General features: G+C 53.8%; 1 protein-coding gene across 15 annotated transcripts in view; it reads left to right on the plus strand.

Moving 5' to 3' along the window:
* FAM193B (family with sequence similarity 193 member B) overlaps positions 1 to 14,344 on the plus strand; it is a 35,796-nt gene extending 21,452 nt beyond the window's left edge. For 10 of the 15 annotated variants that reach the window (XM_039460462.2, XM_039460464.2, XM_039460465.2 and 7 more), the window contains 6 exons: positions 984 to 1,185; positions 2,107 to 2,346; positions 8,541 to 9,561; positions 9,714 to 9,789; positions 12,029 to 12,126; positions 13,951 to 14,344. In XM_039460462.2, coding sequence (XP_039316396.2) covers positions 984 to 1,185; positions 2,107 to 2,346; positions 8,541 to 9,561; positions 9,714 to 9,789; positions 12,029 to 12,125 — 1,636 coding nt within the window. In that variant the 3' untranslated portion in view covers position 12,126; positions 13,951 to 14,344. Of the gene's footprint in view, positions 1 to 983; positions 1,186 to 1,572; positions 1,678 to 2,106; positions 2,347 to 8,540; positions 9,562 to 9,713; positions 9,790 to 12,028; positions 12,127 to 13,950 lie in introns of those variants that run through there. The other 5 variants (XM_039460463.2, XM_039460472.2, XM_039460466.2 and 2 more) reach the window with 3 other exon arrangements.

The following is a 14,344-nucleotide window of genomic DNA, read 5'->3' on the forward strand; positions in this document are numbered from 1 at the left end:
TACAAGATATCCCAGTGCTTCGTGAAATTCAGAGGCAGAACAGTACAGTGGAGAGAGTATGAGTTTTGCATAGAGAGAAACGGGGGCTTGAGTTCCCTGCATCTCCCCTGCCTGCACCCACCACTCATCCCTTCTCAGGGCACTGTGCATACCTCACTTTATCCTCCTGTTCGTCGCGCATCGTTGTCAGGGTCTGTTTGCATCCTTGAGTCCTGGCCACCTGTTGGGCCAAGCATTCAAGTTTTCGGCTTCACTCTCCACCGCTGCAAAGTGGGGATAATGACACTTATATTGCAGGATTTGGGGGATGGTTAGAAATAATACGCCGAATCCAGAACCTAGCACAAACAGTGGCTCTTGTAGTCTGTGGCCCAGAAGTCACTTGCTTTTCCTCAACTCTGTGCCCTGTGGTTAAGGCAGCTCCACTCACTGCTCCAGAACACCAGACTCGACCGAGAAGCACCTTAGAAAGTGAAAGGAGACTGACCTCGTGGATAGTCTGGTTTTCCAGAGGAGCCATCAGCCCACTACTGGGTTCAGACCTATTTATTGAGCACCTGCTGTGTGCAAGGTTGTTATACTATACACTGGGACCCAAAAACAGAAGTGACACAGCCCCTGCCCTTGAGGCGTGCAGTCTAGTTTAAGAGACAGTGCACACACACACCATGAGAGTGACACACAATAAGCGGAGGATAGAGTGAGGTGTGCTCAGTAGCCTGAGAAGGGGTGCATGGTGGGTGCAGGCAGGGGAGGCATGAGGCCTCTTCTTTCCAGAAGAGCCACATTTGTGTCTGGGATGGGCCCTGAGGGACAGTGCGGGTGTTCACCCTGTTCTGGTGAGAGGTGCAGTGCAGTTGGACTGCCGAGGACCTTTGTGGAGTGGGGCAAGTGAAGGGTGGTCTGGACAGCAGGTGGTGGTTGGGAGGCTTCCCGGGCTCCTGTGTCACTCTCCCTCACCTCTGGCCCTTCCTCCCCATCAGCAGGGATCCTGGGTGCAAGGGGCACAAGTTTGCACACAGTGGCCTGGCTTGCCAGCTGCCCCAGCCCTGTGAGGCAGATGAGGGGCTGGGTGAGGAAGAGGATAGCAGCTCCGAGCGAAGCTCCTGCACCTCGTCCTCTACCCACCAGAGAGATGGGAAGTTCTGTGACTGCTGCTACTGTGAGTTCTTCGGCCACAATGCGGTGAGTGAGCCTGCCCAGGCCAGAGAGGGCTGGGGGCCAGCCAAGGTGAGCAAAAGGAGCACGCTGCTCTCCCCAGAGGCCCCCTTGCTCATGGTGGTACTTGCCAACCACACTGGGGCTGTGTGAGTCCTCGCACCTGCGTCCGCTCGCTTGATTCTCACAGCACATTTGTGAGGTAGGGGTTTTTAAACATTTTGCTACCTTTGCTCTTCTCGTGGTTTCTCTTAAGATTGACTTTTTTTCCTTAGGCGAAAGGAAAGGAAATGGCAGAGAGCTATGATTCTGATGAGTATGTATACGTGTGTAATCCCAGAGAAGTGAACGCTTGGGCGTGATGAAGGCAGAGTGGAAGCAAAAAGGCTCTCAGTCCCCCAAGTGTGACAGCCAGCCGAGGGACAGGCCGTGAGCACAGACGGCGCCAGGAAGGAGGCTCAGATCAGAGGGCATGCTGGCTCTGGCCAGGGGGAGGAAGCAGTGCAGAAGTCTCATAAGGTGAAGAGGAGAGGGCTGCCGGTTAGGGTAGAGCAGCTGAGGATAGAAGAAATGAAAGTAATTACATTGCTAGTCACCTTTGAGCTAGGGGTTCTTATCCTCATTTTAGAAATGACAAAATTGAGGCTCACAAAGACTCAGTGATTCGCCCAAGGTCATACAGATTCCCAGTGATAAAGCCCGGGCTCCAACTTGCTTTCCTGGCTCCCCAGTCAATATTTGCCCAGTTCTGCCCTGTTCCCTCCCAGTCCCTTCACGCACTGCCGCCTGGGTTCAGCCTGGCTGAGAGGGTGAAGCCATGTGGCCTTGGTGGCTAATGGTAGAGAGAACAGTTGTCTTGCTTCTCATCACATACTTGGTGCCAGCGGGTGGGAGTGCTATGGGCCTCCCAGGCCCAGGGTGTAATGTCAGCACCTCCCCCTCCCCCAGCCACCCGCTGCCCCGACGAGTCGGAATTATACTGAGATCCGGGAGAAGCTCCGCTCGAGGCTGACCAGGCGGAAAGAGGAGCTGCCCATGAAGGGGGGCGCCCTGGGCGGGATCCCTGGGGAGCCCGCCGTGGACCACCGAGATGTGGATGAGCTGCTGGAATTCATCAACAGCACGGAGCCCAAAGTCCCCAACAGCGCCAGGGCCGCCAAGCGGGCCCGGCACAAGCTGAAAAAGAAGGTGGGTGTAGGGGGAGCCCAGCTCTGCCACCTCTCGTCCCTGAGGACTCTCACCCCAACCCCCAGGACTTCTGGGGGCATGAATAATGCTGGCTGCCAAAGGCCTCAGCTTGACTTACTTTTCTGGGAAGGTCTGAATGAGTTTGGGAGGCATCAGGGTCAGGGAGCCTTGGGGCAAATAACTGGAGGAAAAACGTGTCCTGGCCTGAAAAGCTGCTTGCTGGATTCCTCCAAGCCAAGGACTTGCTTCAGTCAGTCATTTATTCGTTCAGCAAACACTTCTACAAATACTGGCAGCGAAAGTGTGACACAGTTAAGTTTTCACCCAGGAGAAGCTGAGTCCAGTGGGGAGACTGACACAAAACTGGAAAAGCATGTTAGCATGTGACAAGTACTGGGATGAGGGAAGTCCCCTGTCCCGCCTGGAAATGGCTTTACAAGAGGCTGACTGTGAGTACAGACTCCTCAGGAGGGCTCTCCTGGCAGCCAGCATGGCACATTCCACAGGAGCTTGACAGCCAAAACTGAGCAGAAGAGAGGCGGGATGGACAGTGTTGTTGAGGGAGGGCCTCCGAGGCCCTGCGGAAGAGCTTTGGCTTTATCCTGCGGGTGAGAGAAGTCACTGAGGGTTTTAATCAAAGAACGCACTTGGTCGCCGGGCGCGGTGGCTCAAGCCTGTAATCCCAGCACTTTGGGAGGCCGAGGCGGGTGGATCACAAGGTCAAGAGATCGAGACCATCCTGGTCAACATGGTGAAACCCCGTCTCTACTAAAAATACAAAAAATTAGCTGGGCATGGTGGCACGTGCCTGTAATCCCAGCTACTCAGGAGGCTGAGGCAGGAGAATTGCCTGAACCTGGGAGGCGGAGGTTGCGGTGAGCCGAGATCGCGCCATTGCACTCCAGCCTGGGTAACAGGAGTGAAACTCCGCCTCAAAAAAAAAAAAAAAAAAAAAAAAAAAGAATGCACTTGGTCACACCTGCATCCTAAGATTATAGCGTGGCCAAATGGAAGGTAGCTTGGAGGGTTCTAGGCAGGAAGACCTCAAGTTCGATGCCTCAGGCAGGAAATGCGGGCCCAGGGAGAGATGACTGATGGTGGGGCCAGAGAAGAAGAGAGGGATTTTCAGAGGAAGCCGAAGTGATGGGCCATTGATCTGATGGCAGGAGAGGGAGATGGAGGCAGGGATGTCTCCCAGGTGTTTGCTTGGTGACTATCAAGATGGTGGTGCCTTTCACTGAGCCAGGATGGATTTGCAGAAGACAGTGAATTCAGTTGAGGCGTGTTGACTCGAAGGTTCCCGTGAGATCTCTAAGTGGAGAAGTGCAGGGCTAGCATTTACCAGCACAGAGATGTAATTGAAGCCAGGGGAATGAACCAGTCCTCGGGGCTGAGGATGGAACCCGGTGAGCTATTCCCAGGCAGCCCTCCTGCCAGATGAGCCCTGGAGCTTGATGGCTTATCCCTTGTGGCTTCATTACCTCTTCATCTGCCTACTCCCAACTGCATCTGCACAGTGACACGCTTGGGAGCTCAGCATCCGAAGAGATTTGGGTGTAACAACCAGCTAGTTCCAGTTCCTGGGTGGTCAAACAGCCCTAGTGCTTTGGAAAGCAGAAGTGATTCGCCATCCTTTTTCAGCCCCAAGGACAACCAGGATCCTTCTCCTGCCACCTGAAGTAGTGAGCCAAGCGGTCCCACCACTGCCTTCTGAATGTGGTCAGCACTGTCTTTCCCCCATGCAGAGTCACCCAGCCAGAAAGGTTCAGTGGGCTGCAGTAGTCCCCCTGGCCTTTCCTGGCTTCTTAGGGCAGTGGTTCCCAATTAGGTCCCCAGTTCCCAGGTCTGGTGTGCTTTTCGTAAGTCTTGTGTGCCCAGATGTCTCTTCCCCTTTACTGATAATGTTATCTTCTCTCTCCTTTTCTTCTGACAAACTTTCCTTCCAAGTTCAGTTCAGCTGCTTCCTCCTTCATAGCCGCCCTTGGGTAACTTCCACTGTATTCCTGCCCCACCTCATGTATCTCGAGGTTCTGCTCACTCATCCCGCAGCTCACTGCACAGCTCCTGTCGGGCAGGCCCAGGCAGAACCAGGCAGCCCTGCCTTTCCAGACTTAGGCATGGGGCTGCAGGAATAAATAGGCAGTGGCAGTATCATGTGTACGGAGATTGTGGTCATTATCTCTGTAGACAGCAGCCTCCTCCCTTGTCTCCCTCTACCTCCTGGACTTCACGGTGTGGCTGTCCACTAAAGCCCAGCTGCCCCCAGTGGCTGTTTCATGACAGCTGTTCCTTCTCTCCTGCCTCGGCGGATGGACAAACCCCGGTGTCTGTCTGCTCCCTTTTCCCACTGCCAGCCCGTGGCCCTCTCTCCTTCTGTCTCGGTGTCTTCTGTCTACACAAAGGGGAAAGTCATGGGTTGGCAGTGGGAGAGGGGAGCAGAGAGACAATTAGCCTGCTCCTTTAAAACCGCACCCCTGGCTGTGTCATCTGTGACCTCCGTACCACTCCTCCACATCCACTGAAGACTCTCCTGCCGCTTTCTCTTCTTCCCAGGCCAGTCTGTTCTTCACTCACTTGAATGGAGTAAGCACTGCTAAGTATTGGTAGGAGGGCAGGCAAATTGACCCATCACTCACTCTCTTACCAGTACTCGATTCCTTGCCCCACTGTCTTTCCTTCAGACCCACTCAGAAACACCGCAGCCCTGGGTTCCACCCCAGTCTGGCTCTCCCTTTCTACATCTCAAGAAAAGCACGTGAGTGAATCTGTGGCACCCAGCCATGTGGACTACGCTTCCCGAGCTCCCATGTCACCAGGCAGGCTTCTCACGGTTCCCTGGGCTTCCTGTGCCTTAGCACGTCCATTCCCCACAGTCCCTCTGTCAGGCCTCCATTCTCAAACCGTTAGGCCTTACCAGCCCATGCCTTATTTTTTGGCAAATAACTTCACTTTCTATTTCAATGAGGAAAAAAGCCACTGTACAGGGATTCTCCTGCTGCCTTGCCATTCCCACCTGCAAACCTACTTTCTTCTTTGTCATGAGAATCACCCTTTTCCCACCTAAGGCCCATGTGGTACTTTCTTGACCCCTCAGCCCAGCCACAGGCTCCTGCTATAGCTTAGTCTCTCCGCCTTGCTGTGCCTATCCACGTTTCATGGTGTCCACCACTCTCTGTTGGAAGTAAAGCCTGGTACCTCTCTCTCAGCCCCTCCCCAGCCCCTTTCCTGTCATCACATCCACATTTCTTGAAAAACGATGTCTGCATTCACTGTCTTCACTTCGCCTCCAGTTAGCTCACTGCAGACTGTTTACTACCCACACCCTCTCCAGAGTCACCAGTGACTTTTCTGTTGCCAAATCCATTCTCCTGTCCTGTTGCCGTCATATCAGTCCACGAGAGAACATCTGGCATTTTGTGTTTGTCCTTCTTAAGCATTGCCTTTGGCTCCTCTGTCCTCAGCCAGGCAGGAAAGGGCAGGGGGACTGCCATGTTCTCCAGATTTCTTACCTTCCTCTCTGATGTCCTTTCTGTCTCCTTTGTGAGCTCCTCTTCCTCTACTTGACCCTCCTTCCTAGGGACATCTCCTTGGGAAAGAGAGATGCCATCTAGAAACAGCCAGATAATGTTTCCTCCCTGCCCTGCACATCCAAATCTCCAGCTGCTACTGGGCATCTCCTTGTGCACATCCCACAGGCATCTCAGACTCTGCACATCCAAAGTTCAGCTTGTAGTCTTTCTCCAAAGAGGCCTGCTATCCATTCTCTGTTGTCTGTCTAGTGAGTGGCACTGCCTCCCACCCTGTTGCCTGAGCTGGAGCCCTCGGTGCTGGCCTGACGAGTGCATCATAGCGACCCAGAGCAGCATGCCTCGAACTGGATCACAGTTTGATGCTTGGCTCTGCCACACTTGCTGTATGACCTTGGGCACATCACTTAACTTCTAAGCCTCAGTTTCTTCATCCATAAAATGAGAATAACAGAACCTAAGTCCTAGATTGTTGTGAGGATGAAATGGAATGATGCATGGAAAGGTTGGGCAGAGTGCCTGGCACGTGTGAGTGCGCGGGCAGTGGAGCTGCTATGGCAGCCATAGTGGTTGTCAATGTCTCTGACTTACCTCATTCTCTGTCCCTACCCATCACCAAAAGCCCTATCCATGCCACCTCGCTGATAGCTCAGACCAGTCCACTGCTCTCCACCCTACTACCACTACCTTAAAAGCCATCAGTGGCTGGACATTGCCCTTGGGCACACACCCTGTAGGGCCTGCAGGGGTCTTCACAGTCAGCCCCTGCCCAGCTTGCCAGCTTTATCAGCCTCTCCTTTCTGGCCTTCCTGCCCATCTGCCCCATCCAACCCCTACATCCCCTAAAAAATCTGGGCTACAGCTGTACCTCTGAATGATTTGCATTCCCAGAAGCTTTTCCGTTTCCAGCCTTTCTGCTTGCTGTTCCTTCTCTAGAAAATGCTTGTCTCACTGCCTCCAGGATGATCCCACTCCCGCTTCAGTGCTCAGGTTCCCTGCCGCCTCTGGGAAGCACACCCTGGTGACCCAGTCTGGGTTGGGAGCACCTCCTCTAGTTTCCCAGGTCACCCTGTGCGTGCTTCCAGGCAGCACTTGTCACTGTCACTCTCAATTCAACAGGCTGTTTGCTGTGGTCTCCCCCAGCAGACTAAAGTCAGTGAGGTGGAGACTGTCGCTCGTACACTAAACTCACAGGGCCTGCCCCACTGCCTCATAGCCTCGATGGTTGGTAAATGGTCAGATGGAATTGAGAAACATACGAACTTCTAAAGAAGAGGCCTGGGTGTTTTGTCCCGGCTCTCCTACTTCCTCGCCACTTCCTGTTCTTTCCAAAGTCGAGGTTTCTCTCCTATAAACAGAGGGTCATGATGCAGCGAAGACAGTGGCGAGGATTAAAAGAGATACCTATGGGCAGTGCTCACCATACAGAGCAGAAAGTGTATGTTTCTGTGCTTTCTTCTCTTCCTACCAGAGTGTATATGGTTCCTTGTCACTCCCTCCACACCCGTAGTTGTCAGACTGTTTTTTTTTTTTAGCAGCAAAACTTTTCTGTGAAATCTGTATGGTGCTGGGGGGAAGCGACCTGAAGGGCCCTCAGTCCTCATTGATCCAAACCCAGGGCCTCTGAGCTCTACCCATAGCTACAATGCTGCTGCAGCTGCCACAGGATGAGCTGCTCCCTGAGGGTTATGAGGCCCAGCCTCACCTTCGCACATGGGAAGGGACCCCACACAGACTCTTAGCTGTCCTCATAGTGACCCTGGAATGTAGAGATACCTCTTCTTACTGATTTACACATAGGAAAAGTAAGGTTCGGAGAGAGTAAGTGATTTGTCCCAGGTCCCAGAGAACAGTGAACCATGGTCCGTTGCGGAGCCAGGGTTCACAAAAGATGAGAGTATAAGTGCCTGCCTGCTGGAGCACAGAGTCACCCTCTTTGTGTTGACTCTGAGATGGTAGCAGGCACTCATTTCAGTTCCCTAGATCCAGTGCTATCAAAGCCAACTGGCAGGGCCCAGCCTCTCTGAGCCTTCCAGGCCTCACTTGAGTAAAGGAGCAGCTCTCACATCTTGCTGTGTAGGCCAGTGTGGTTGTCTATGGTATGCCACTGGGCACACTCTAGGTGTGGCCTTGATTGCTTGAGACCAAGTGTGCAGCAAGTGGCCTTTCTACGGGAACACTGCCCTCTTTGGTAATACCCAGACTTAGCATCAGGAAGGTACATGCCCTCTCAACCAGAGCAGTCTCATCTGTCCCAACACCTGCCTCCTGTAAGACCCCATGATGGGGTGTGGCTTTTTTCCCACCACCTGCAGGGGTGGAGAGAATGCCTCTCTAGTAGCAGTCTTCACATGCATCCCCACTTTGGCTTTACTTCGGAATTATTGTCCCCATTGTGCAGATGAGTGCACTGAGACTGGGGCTCTGGGTGAACAAGCTGTAAACACCCTACCCTCTGTGGGTGTGACTGTACCCCTGCCGCCAGGACATGCACCTATGTGGCTGCATTTTGCCTTCATTCCTGCAGGGTAGGTAAGCAGGCTACGATTTTAAGGCTTTGCCTCCAGCAAGTTTATGGCAAAGCTGGGCCCCAGGTTGATAGGTCAGGTATCACATTGTGCCTAGAAGTTGACAGGCCCCTGCTGAAACTGCCTCTTGTCTTGGCAGGAAAAGGAGAAGGCCCAGTTGGCAGCAGAAGCTCTAAAGCAGGCGAATCGTGTTTCTGGAAGCCAGGAGCCAAGGCCTGCCGGGGAGAAGTTCTTGGAGTGGCCCGACCAGGAACTGGATCGGGTCAACAGCTTCCTGAGCAGCCGTCTGCAGGAGATCCAAAACACTGTCAAGGACTCCATCCGTTCCAACTTCAGTGTGTGTGAGCTCAGCATGGACAGCAATGGCTTCTCTAAGGAGGGAGCTGCTGAGCCTGAGCCTCAGAGCCTACCCCCCTCAAACCTCAGTGGCTTGGCAGAGCAGCAGCCTGACATCAACCTTGACCTGTCCCCTTTGACTTTGGCCTCACCCCAGAACCACACGTTACAAGTTCCAGGCGAGCCAGCCTTACCATGGACGGAAATGAGAGGCCCCCACCCACCATGGACAGAGGTGAGGGGCCCCCCTCCCGGTATCGTCCCTGAGAACGGGCTCGTCAGGAGACTCAACACCGTGCCCAACCTGTCCCGGGTGATCTGGGTCAAGACGCCCAAGCCGAGTTACCCCAGCTCTGAGGAGCCAAGCTCAAAGGATGTTCCCAGTTGCAAGCAGGAGCTGCCTGAGCCTGTGGCCTCAGGTGGGAAGCCGCGGAAGGGCAAGAGGCAGGGCAGTCAAACCAAGAAGAGCGAAGCAAGCCCAGGCCCCCAACCCCCAGCCAGCCTAGAGGCTCCCACTGCCAAGGGCCAGGTTGCTGGCCCCAAGCAGCCAGGCAAGGTCCCAGAGCCTCCCAAAGTAGGCAGCTGTGCTGAGGCTGGAGAGGGGAGCCGGGGGAGCCGGCCAGGACCAGGTTGGGCCGGCAGCCCCAAAACTGAGAAGGAAAAGGGCAGCTCTTGGCGAAACTGGTCAGGCGAGGCCAAGGCACGGCCTCCGGAGCAGGAGTCTGTGCAGCCCCCAGGCCCAGCAAGGCCACAGAGCTTGCCCCAGGGCAAGGGCCGCAGCCGCCGGAGCCGCAACAAGCAGGAGAAGCCAGCCTCCTCCTTGGGTGAGTGCACCAGGAACCGAGTGGCTGACCCCCTACCCCAGCCAGGCCACGGGGTGGAGGGGCAGCCTTTGTGTGTAGGCAACGCTGCCCCCAGACCATAACCCCAGAGGCCTGGCCATGGGCACTGAGCCCTCCTGGCTGTGTCTTCCTAGACGATGTGTTCCTGCCCAAGGACATGGACGGGGTGGAGATGGATGAGACTGACCGAGAGGTGGAGTACTTTAAGAGGTAGGTGTGGGCTGCCTGCTCTCCCACTGTGGAGGACTCCAGGTCCTGCCGACACTCAAGCCCCATGGTGTGCCTCAGGCCTCAGAAAGGTCTGCTCCCTTGCCCCTGACCCCTTGGGGAGGCTTGCCGCCCCTGTAGGCCCTCTCCCACCAGCCTGCCTGCTGAAAACTCACAGAGCCACTGAGTGGGATGGCACATCCAGGAACGTACAAGAGACAGAGAGGAGGAGGCATGTCAGGCTCCAAGAACCAGGGCTTTTTCCAGCTGTTTGCTTTGTCTTCACTTGCACATTCTCTGCTTTGCCTGGGCGGAGGTCAATGAAGCAGTCTAGACAAAGAGTCTAGATGGCCATGAACACACAGCCTACTGATAAATGCCATGGGGCTGGGAAGGATGGAAGGGGTGGGGGCTGGCCAGGAGGCCTTCCCAAGAGAGGTGGTAACCAAGCTGAACCTGAAGTGATAATGAGTTGGCCAGATAAAATGAAAAAGTATTTACGCTGGGGGGGCCAGTGAGTACAAAAGATTAGGGGGAAAGACACACAGCATACAGTCACCCTCCACATCTGCAGGTTCTGCATCAGCGGATCAAAAATATTCAAGAAAAAAAGTACAAAAATAGCAATACATTACTAAATAATGTGAATTTTTTTTTTTTTTTCTTTTTTTCTGAGACAGAGTTTCGCTCATTACCCAGGCTGGAGTGCAATGGCGCGATCTCGGCTCACCGCAACCTCTGTCGTCTCCTGGGTTCAAGCAATTCTCCTGCCTCAGCCACCCGAGTAGCTGGGACTACAGGCACGCGCCACCATGCCCAGCTAACTTTTTGTATTTTTAGTAGAGACGGCGTTTCACCATGTTGACCGGGATGGTCTCGATCTCTTGACCTCGTGATCCACCCGTCTCGGCCTCCCAAAGTGCTGGGATTATAGGCGTGAGCCACCGCGCCCGGCCGTGAATTTTTTTTAAATTAGTATTTTGGGCCGGGCACAGTGGCTCACACCTCTAATCCTAGCACTTTGGGAGGCCGAAGCAGGCAGATCACCTGAGGTCAAGAGTTGGAGAACCAGCCGGACCAACATGGTGAATCCCTGTCTCCACTAAAAATACAAAAATTAGCCAGGCCTGGTGGCACGTGCCTGTAATCCCAGCTATACTCGGGAGGCTGAGGCAGGAGAATCACTGAAACCTGGGAGAGAGGCTGCAGTGAGCTGAGATTGTGCCACTGCACTCCAGCTTGGGCCACAGAGTGAGACTCCATCTCAAAAAAAAAAAAAAAAAAGGTATTTTTACAGGCCGTGGCTCACACCTGTAATTTCAGCACTTTGGGAGGCCAGGGCAGGCAGATAACCCAAGGTACTTGAGGTCCAGAGTTCAAGACCAGCCTGGCCAACATGGTGAAACCACATCTTTACTAAAAATACAAAAATTAGCTGGGCATGGTGGCTCATGCCTGTGATCCAAACTACTCAAGAGGCTGGGGTAGGAGAATCACTTGAACCTGGGAGTCAGAGGTTGCAGTGAGCCAAGACTGTGCCATCGCACTCCAGCCTGGGCAACAGAGCAAGACACTGTCTCAAAAATAAATAAATAAATAAATATGTAATAACTATATAGCATTTAATGTCTTTAAGTAATCTAGAGATGACTTAAAGTATATGGGAAGGCCAGGTACGGTGGCTCACACCTGGGATCAGCACTTTGGAAGGCCAAGGTGGGAGGATCACTTGAGCTCGAATTTGAGACCAGCCTGGTCAATATAGTGCAACCCCATCTCTCTCTTTTTTAAAAAATAAATAAATAAATAAATAAAGTATATGGGAAGAGCTGTGTAGGTTATATGCAAATTCTACACCACTTTATATAAAGGACTTGTGCATCTGCAGATTTCCGTATCTGGGGCGGTCCTGGAACTAATCCCCTGCAGATTCAGAGGGACAGCTGTACTTAAGGGAATCATGGAAGCCAGTCCAGCAGAGCTAGAAAGTCAAATACCAGTTGAGGAGGGAACTGGAATCCCAAGGCAGTGTCATTGTCTTCATACGTTGTCCCCTGGGTCCAGTCCAGAAGCCCCCAAGCCAGCAAAGCTCCCATGCCTGCTAAACCCTGACACCTGAAAGCCAAAGAGGTTGTGTAGAGAACCTGGTTTCTTAGTGATGGGGACATGGTACCTCAGGAGTCCGGTGAGGAGGGGACGGAACCTCTGATTGTCCTTCTCTTGTGTCCCTCAAATCCAACAGGTTCTGTTTGGATTCTGCAAAGCAAACTCGTCAGAAAGTTGCTGTGAACTGGACCAACTTCAGCCTCAAGAAAACCACTCCCAGCACAGCTCAGTGAGGTACACAGACCCCAAATGTTACATGCACTGCCTCTGCCTGTGCTTAGCCACCTTCTGTGCCCCTGCCAGACCATTCTGTGCTCTGGGGCAGAGGGAGTTGGACTCTGGGCATGGGAGCCCTGGCTTCTGCACCTCCACAGCAATGGCACAACTGGCTACAGTCTCCAGAGGTCTGGGCCCCATTTCCTCCTACAGCCACTCAGCCGTAGGCCTCTGTTCTTCTATTCCTCCTCCCTGGGCCCTCCTGCCCATGTTCCTGAAGGGCCCCTTCCTGGACTGCCATCCCCTAGGGTGTCATCACTAGGGTCTTACAAGCTGCTTTCCGAAGTGCTCAGGTAGCTGTTGGACCCCTAGGGCTGCCCTCACCCCTAACGTTACCATACCTCGCGTCAAGTCCTACTTCCTGGCCTGGACTCCTCAGTGTAGGCTACCAAGGTGCTTCCCAGCTGAAGCAGTGTAAGAAGGGGCTGGCCCTGAGGGCACATCATAGAGGACAGCCATCTTGTAGGTCCGACACTTTGTAGGTCATTTAGGCATGGAGGAGTTAATAGGGGCTCCCCGAAGCGGGACAAGTTCCATGAGGATATTGGTAGCCACACTGCCTCCCAGAAGAAGAGACCTGGCTGCCACATGGCTTCGGCATCCCCTCCCAGCCACCCACACGGGTCCTTTTGTCTGAAACTGAGGTCTCAGATGATGGATCTGGACTGGGAACAGAAGACTGAAGACAGCATTGAGCCTGGAACCCTGTTGATGAGAGAAGAGAAGGGCAGCTAACAGGCAGGCCTTGGGCAGGGCTGGGGGCCAAGTGGCTCTGCAGTTTCATATCTCAACCCTCAGCTGCACCCCTGGGATGAGGCCTTTTCTGGCTGGCAACCACACAGCTGTTCTGGAGACAGTGGAAAGCCGAGGCAGGCAGCTGAGCTCACAAACAACTCACTTCCCTCTGATGGCCCCACCTGTCTTTTTTCCTCTTTCCGTTGCCAGAGCAGCTCCTCTCTGGGCCTAAGCAGCAGACTTCCTGGACCCTTAGCTCCCCAGGGGCAGCCCAGAGAGCTGCAGCCAGGGCAGGCTTTAGAGCTGGGGCTCCCTGTGATCTTTGTGCTGCTCCAGAGTCCAGATCGTCTTCCTTACACTCACTTTAGTCCTCCTCTGCTCTGAGGGGGCTATGCTCAGTCAGCCCCCTTTGCCAAATTAAGAGGCCCATAAGCCCCAGAAGTGTCTTCCAGAGCCCAGGTGCCCTCCCACCTGTCTTCTCCACCTCCATGGGAACCAGGAGCAGCAGGAACCCCAAGCCCTTCATCTGTTATTCCTACTGAGAGAAAAAGAGATTGAATCTCCTCCCACAAGCCCAGTTCTGTCATCCAGGAAATCAAATGCAACCGTCTCCTTCCTCTTGACCCTTTTTCACCTTGTCTGGTCTCTTTTCCAGGATAGGAGATGCCACTCTCCCCACCCCTCCTAAGTGCTCTCATTTGACCCTCTCCACCCTTCTCCCGGCTGTGCACCTAGAGTCAGAGGCAAGAGCACAGCTGCACAGCTGGCCTCCCAGCACCTGCCGATGGACACCAAGTGCCAGAGGCTGGATCTACTAGATTGTCCCACATCTTGTCAGGATCCCAGGACTGGGGCTGTGTCCCCCAACCCATTAACCTTCATCCTCTGCTGCAGGTGACCCAGGGAATCTGTTCAACATTTTCAGCCCAGGGAACAAAAATAGCCAGCTGTTTCTGCCACCAAAGACCCATGGGGAACCAAATGGCACAGGAAGGCTGGAGCATGAGCTGTTGTTTACTGTGATCCTGCTCTTTTTTTCTTTCTCAGACCCTGCCCAGGCTGAGCTTCTTCGGGGTGTCCTGAGGCTCTGACTGCCAGCTGAAGGCCTACAGTTTTTCCCTCCATGTGCTCCAGCTACCCACCTAAGACCCTCTCTGCTCCCCACCATCCTGGACCAACCAAAAGCTGAATGGATGCCACACTGTGCTGGGGCCCCTTGACCTCAGCAGAGCCGCTTCCTGGTGCTACGCAGCCTCCACACTCAGAGCCTGCGGACTGGGCTGGCCTAAGGGCCGGGGCTGATGGTACTGCTGGCCCAACACTGCTCTCTTTGTGTTTGGTTTTTTGGTTTTTTTGGTTTATTTTATTTTTTTCCAATTCTTTACTTTTGATACTGTGAAGATCTTTCATGCTGAAAGATAAAGCAACATTTGGACACAGA

Source organism: Saimiri boliviensis, chromosome 20 (genome assembly GCF_048565385.1).
Source record: "Saimiri boliviensis isolate mSaiBol1 chromosome 20, mSaiBol1.pri, whole genome shotgun sequence".
Classification (NCBI taxonomy): Eukaryota; Metazoa; Chordata; class Mammalia; order Primates; family Cebidae; genus Saimiri; species Saimiri boliviensis.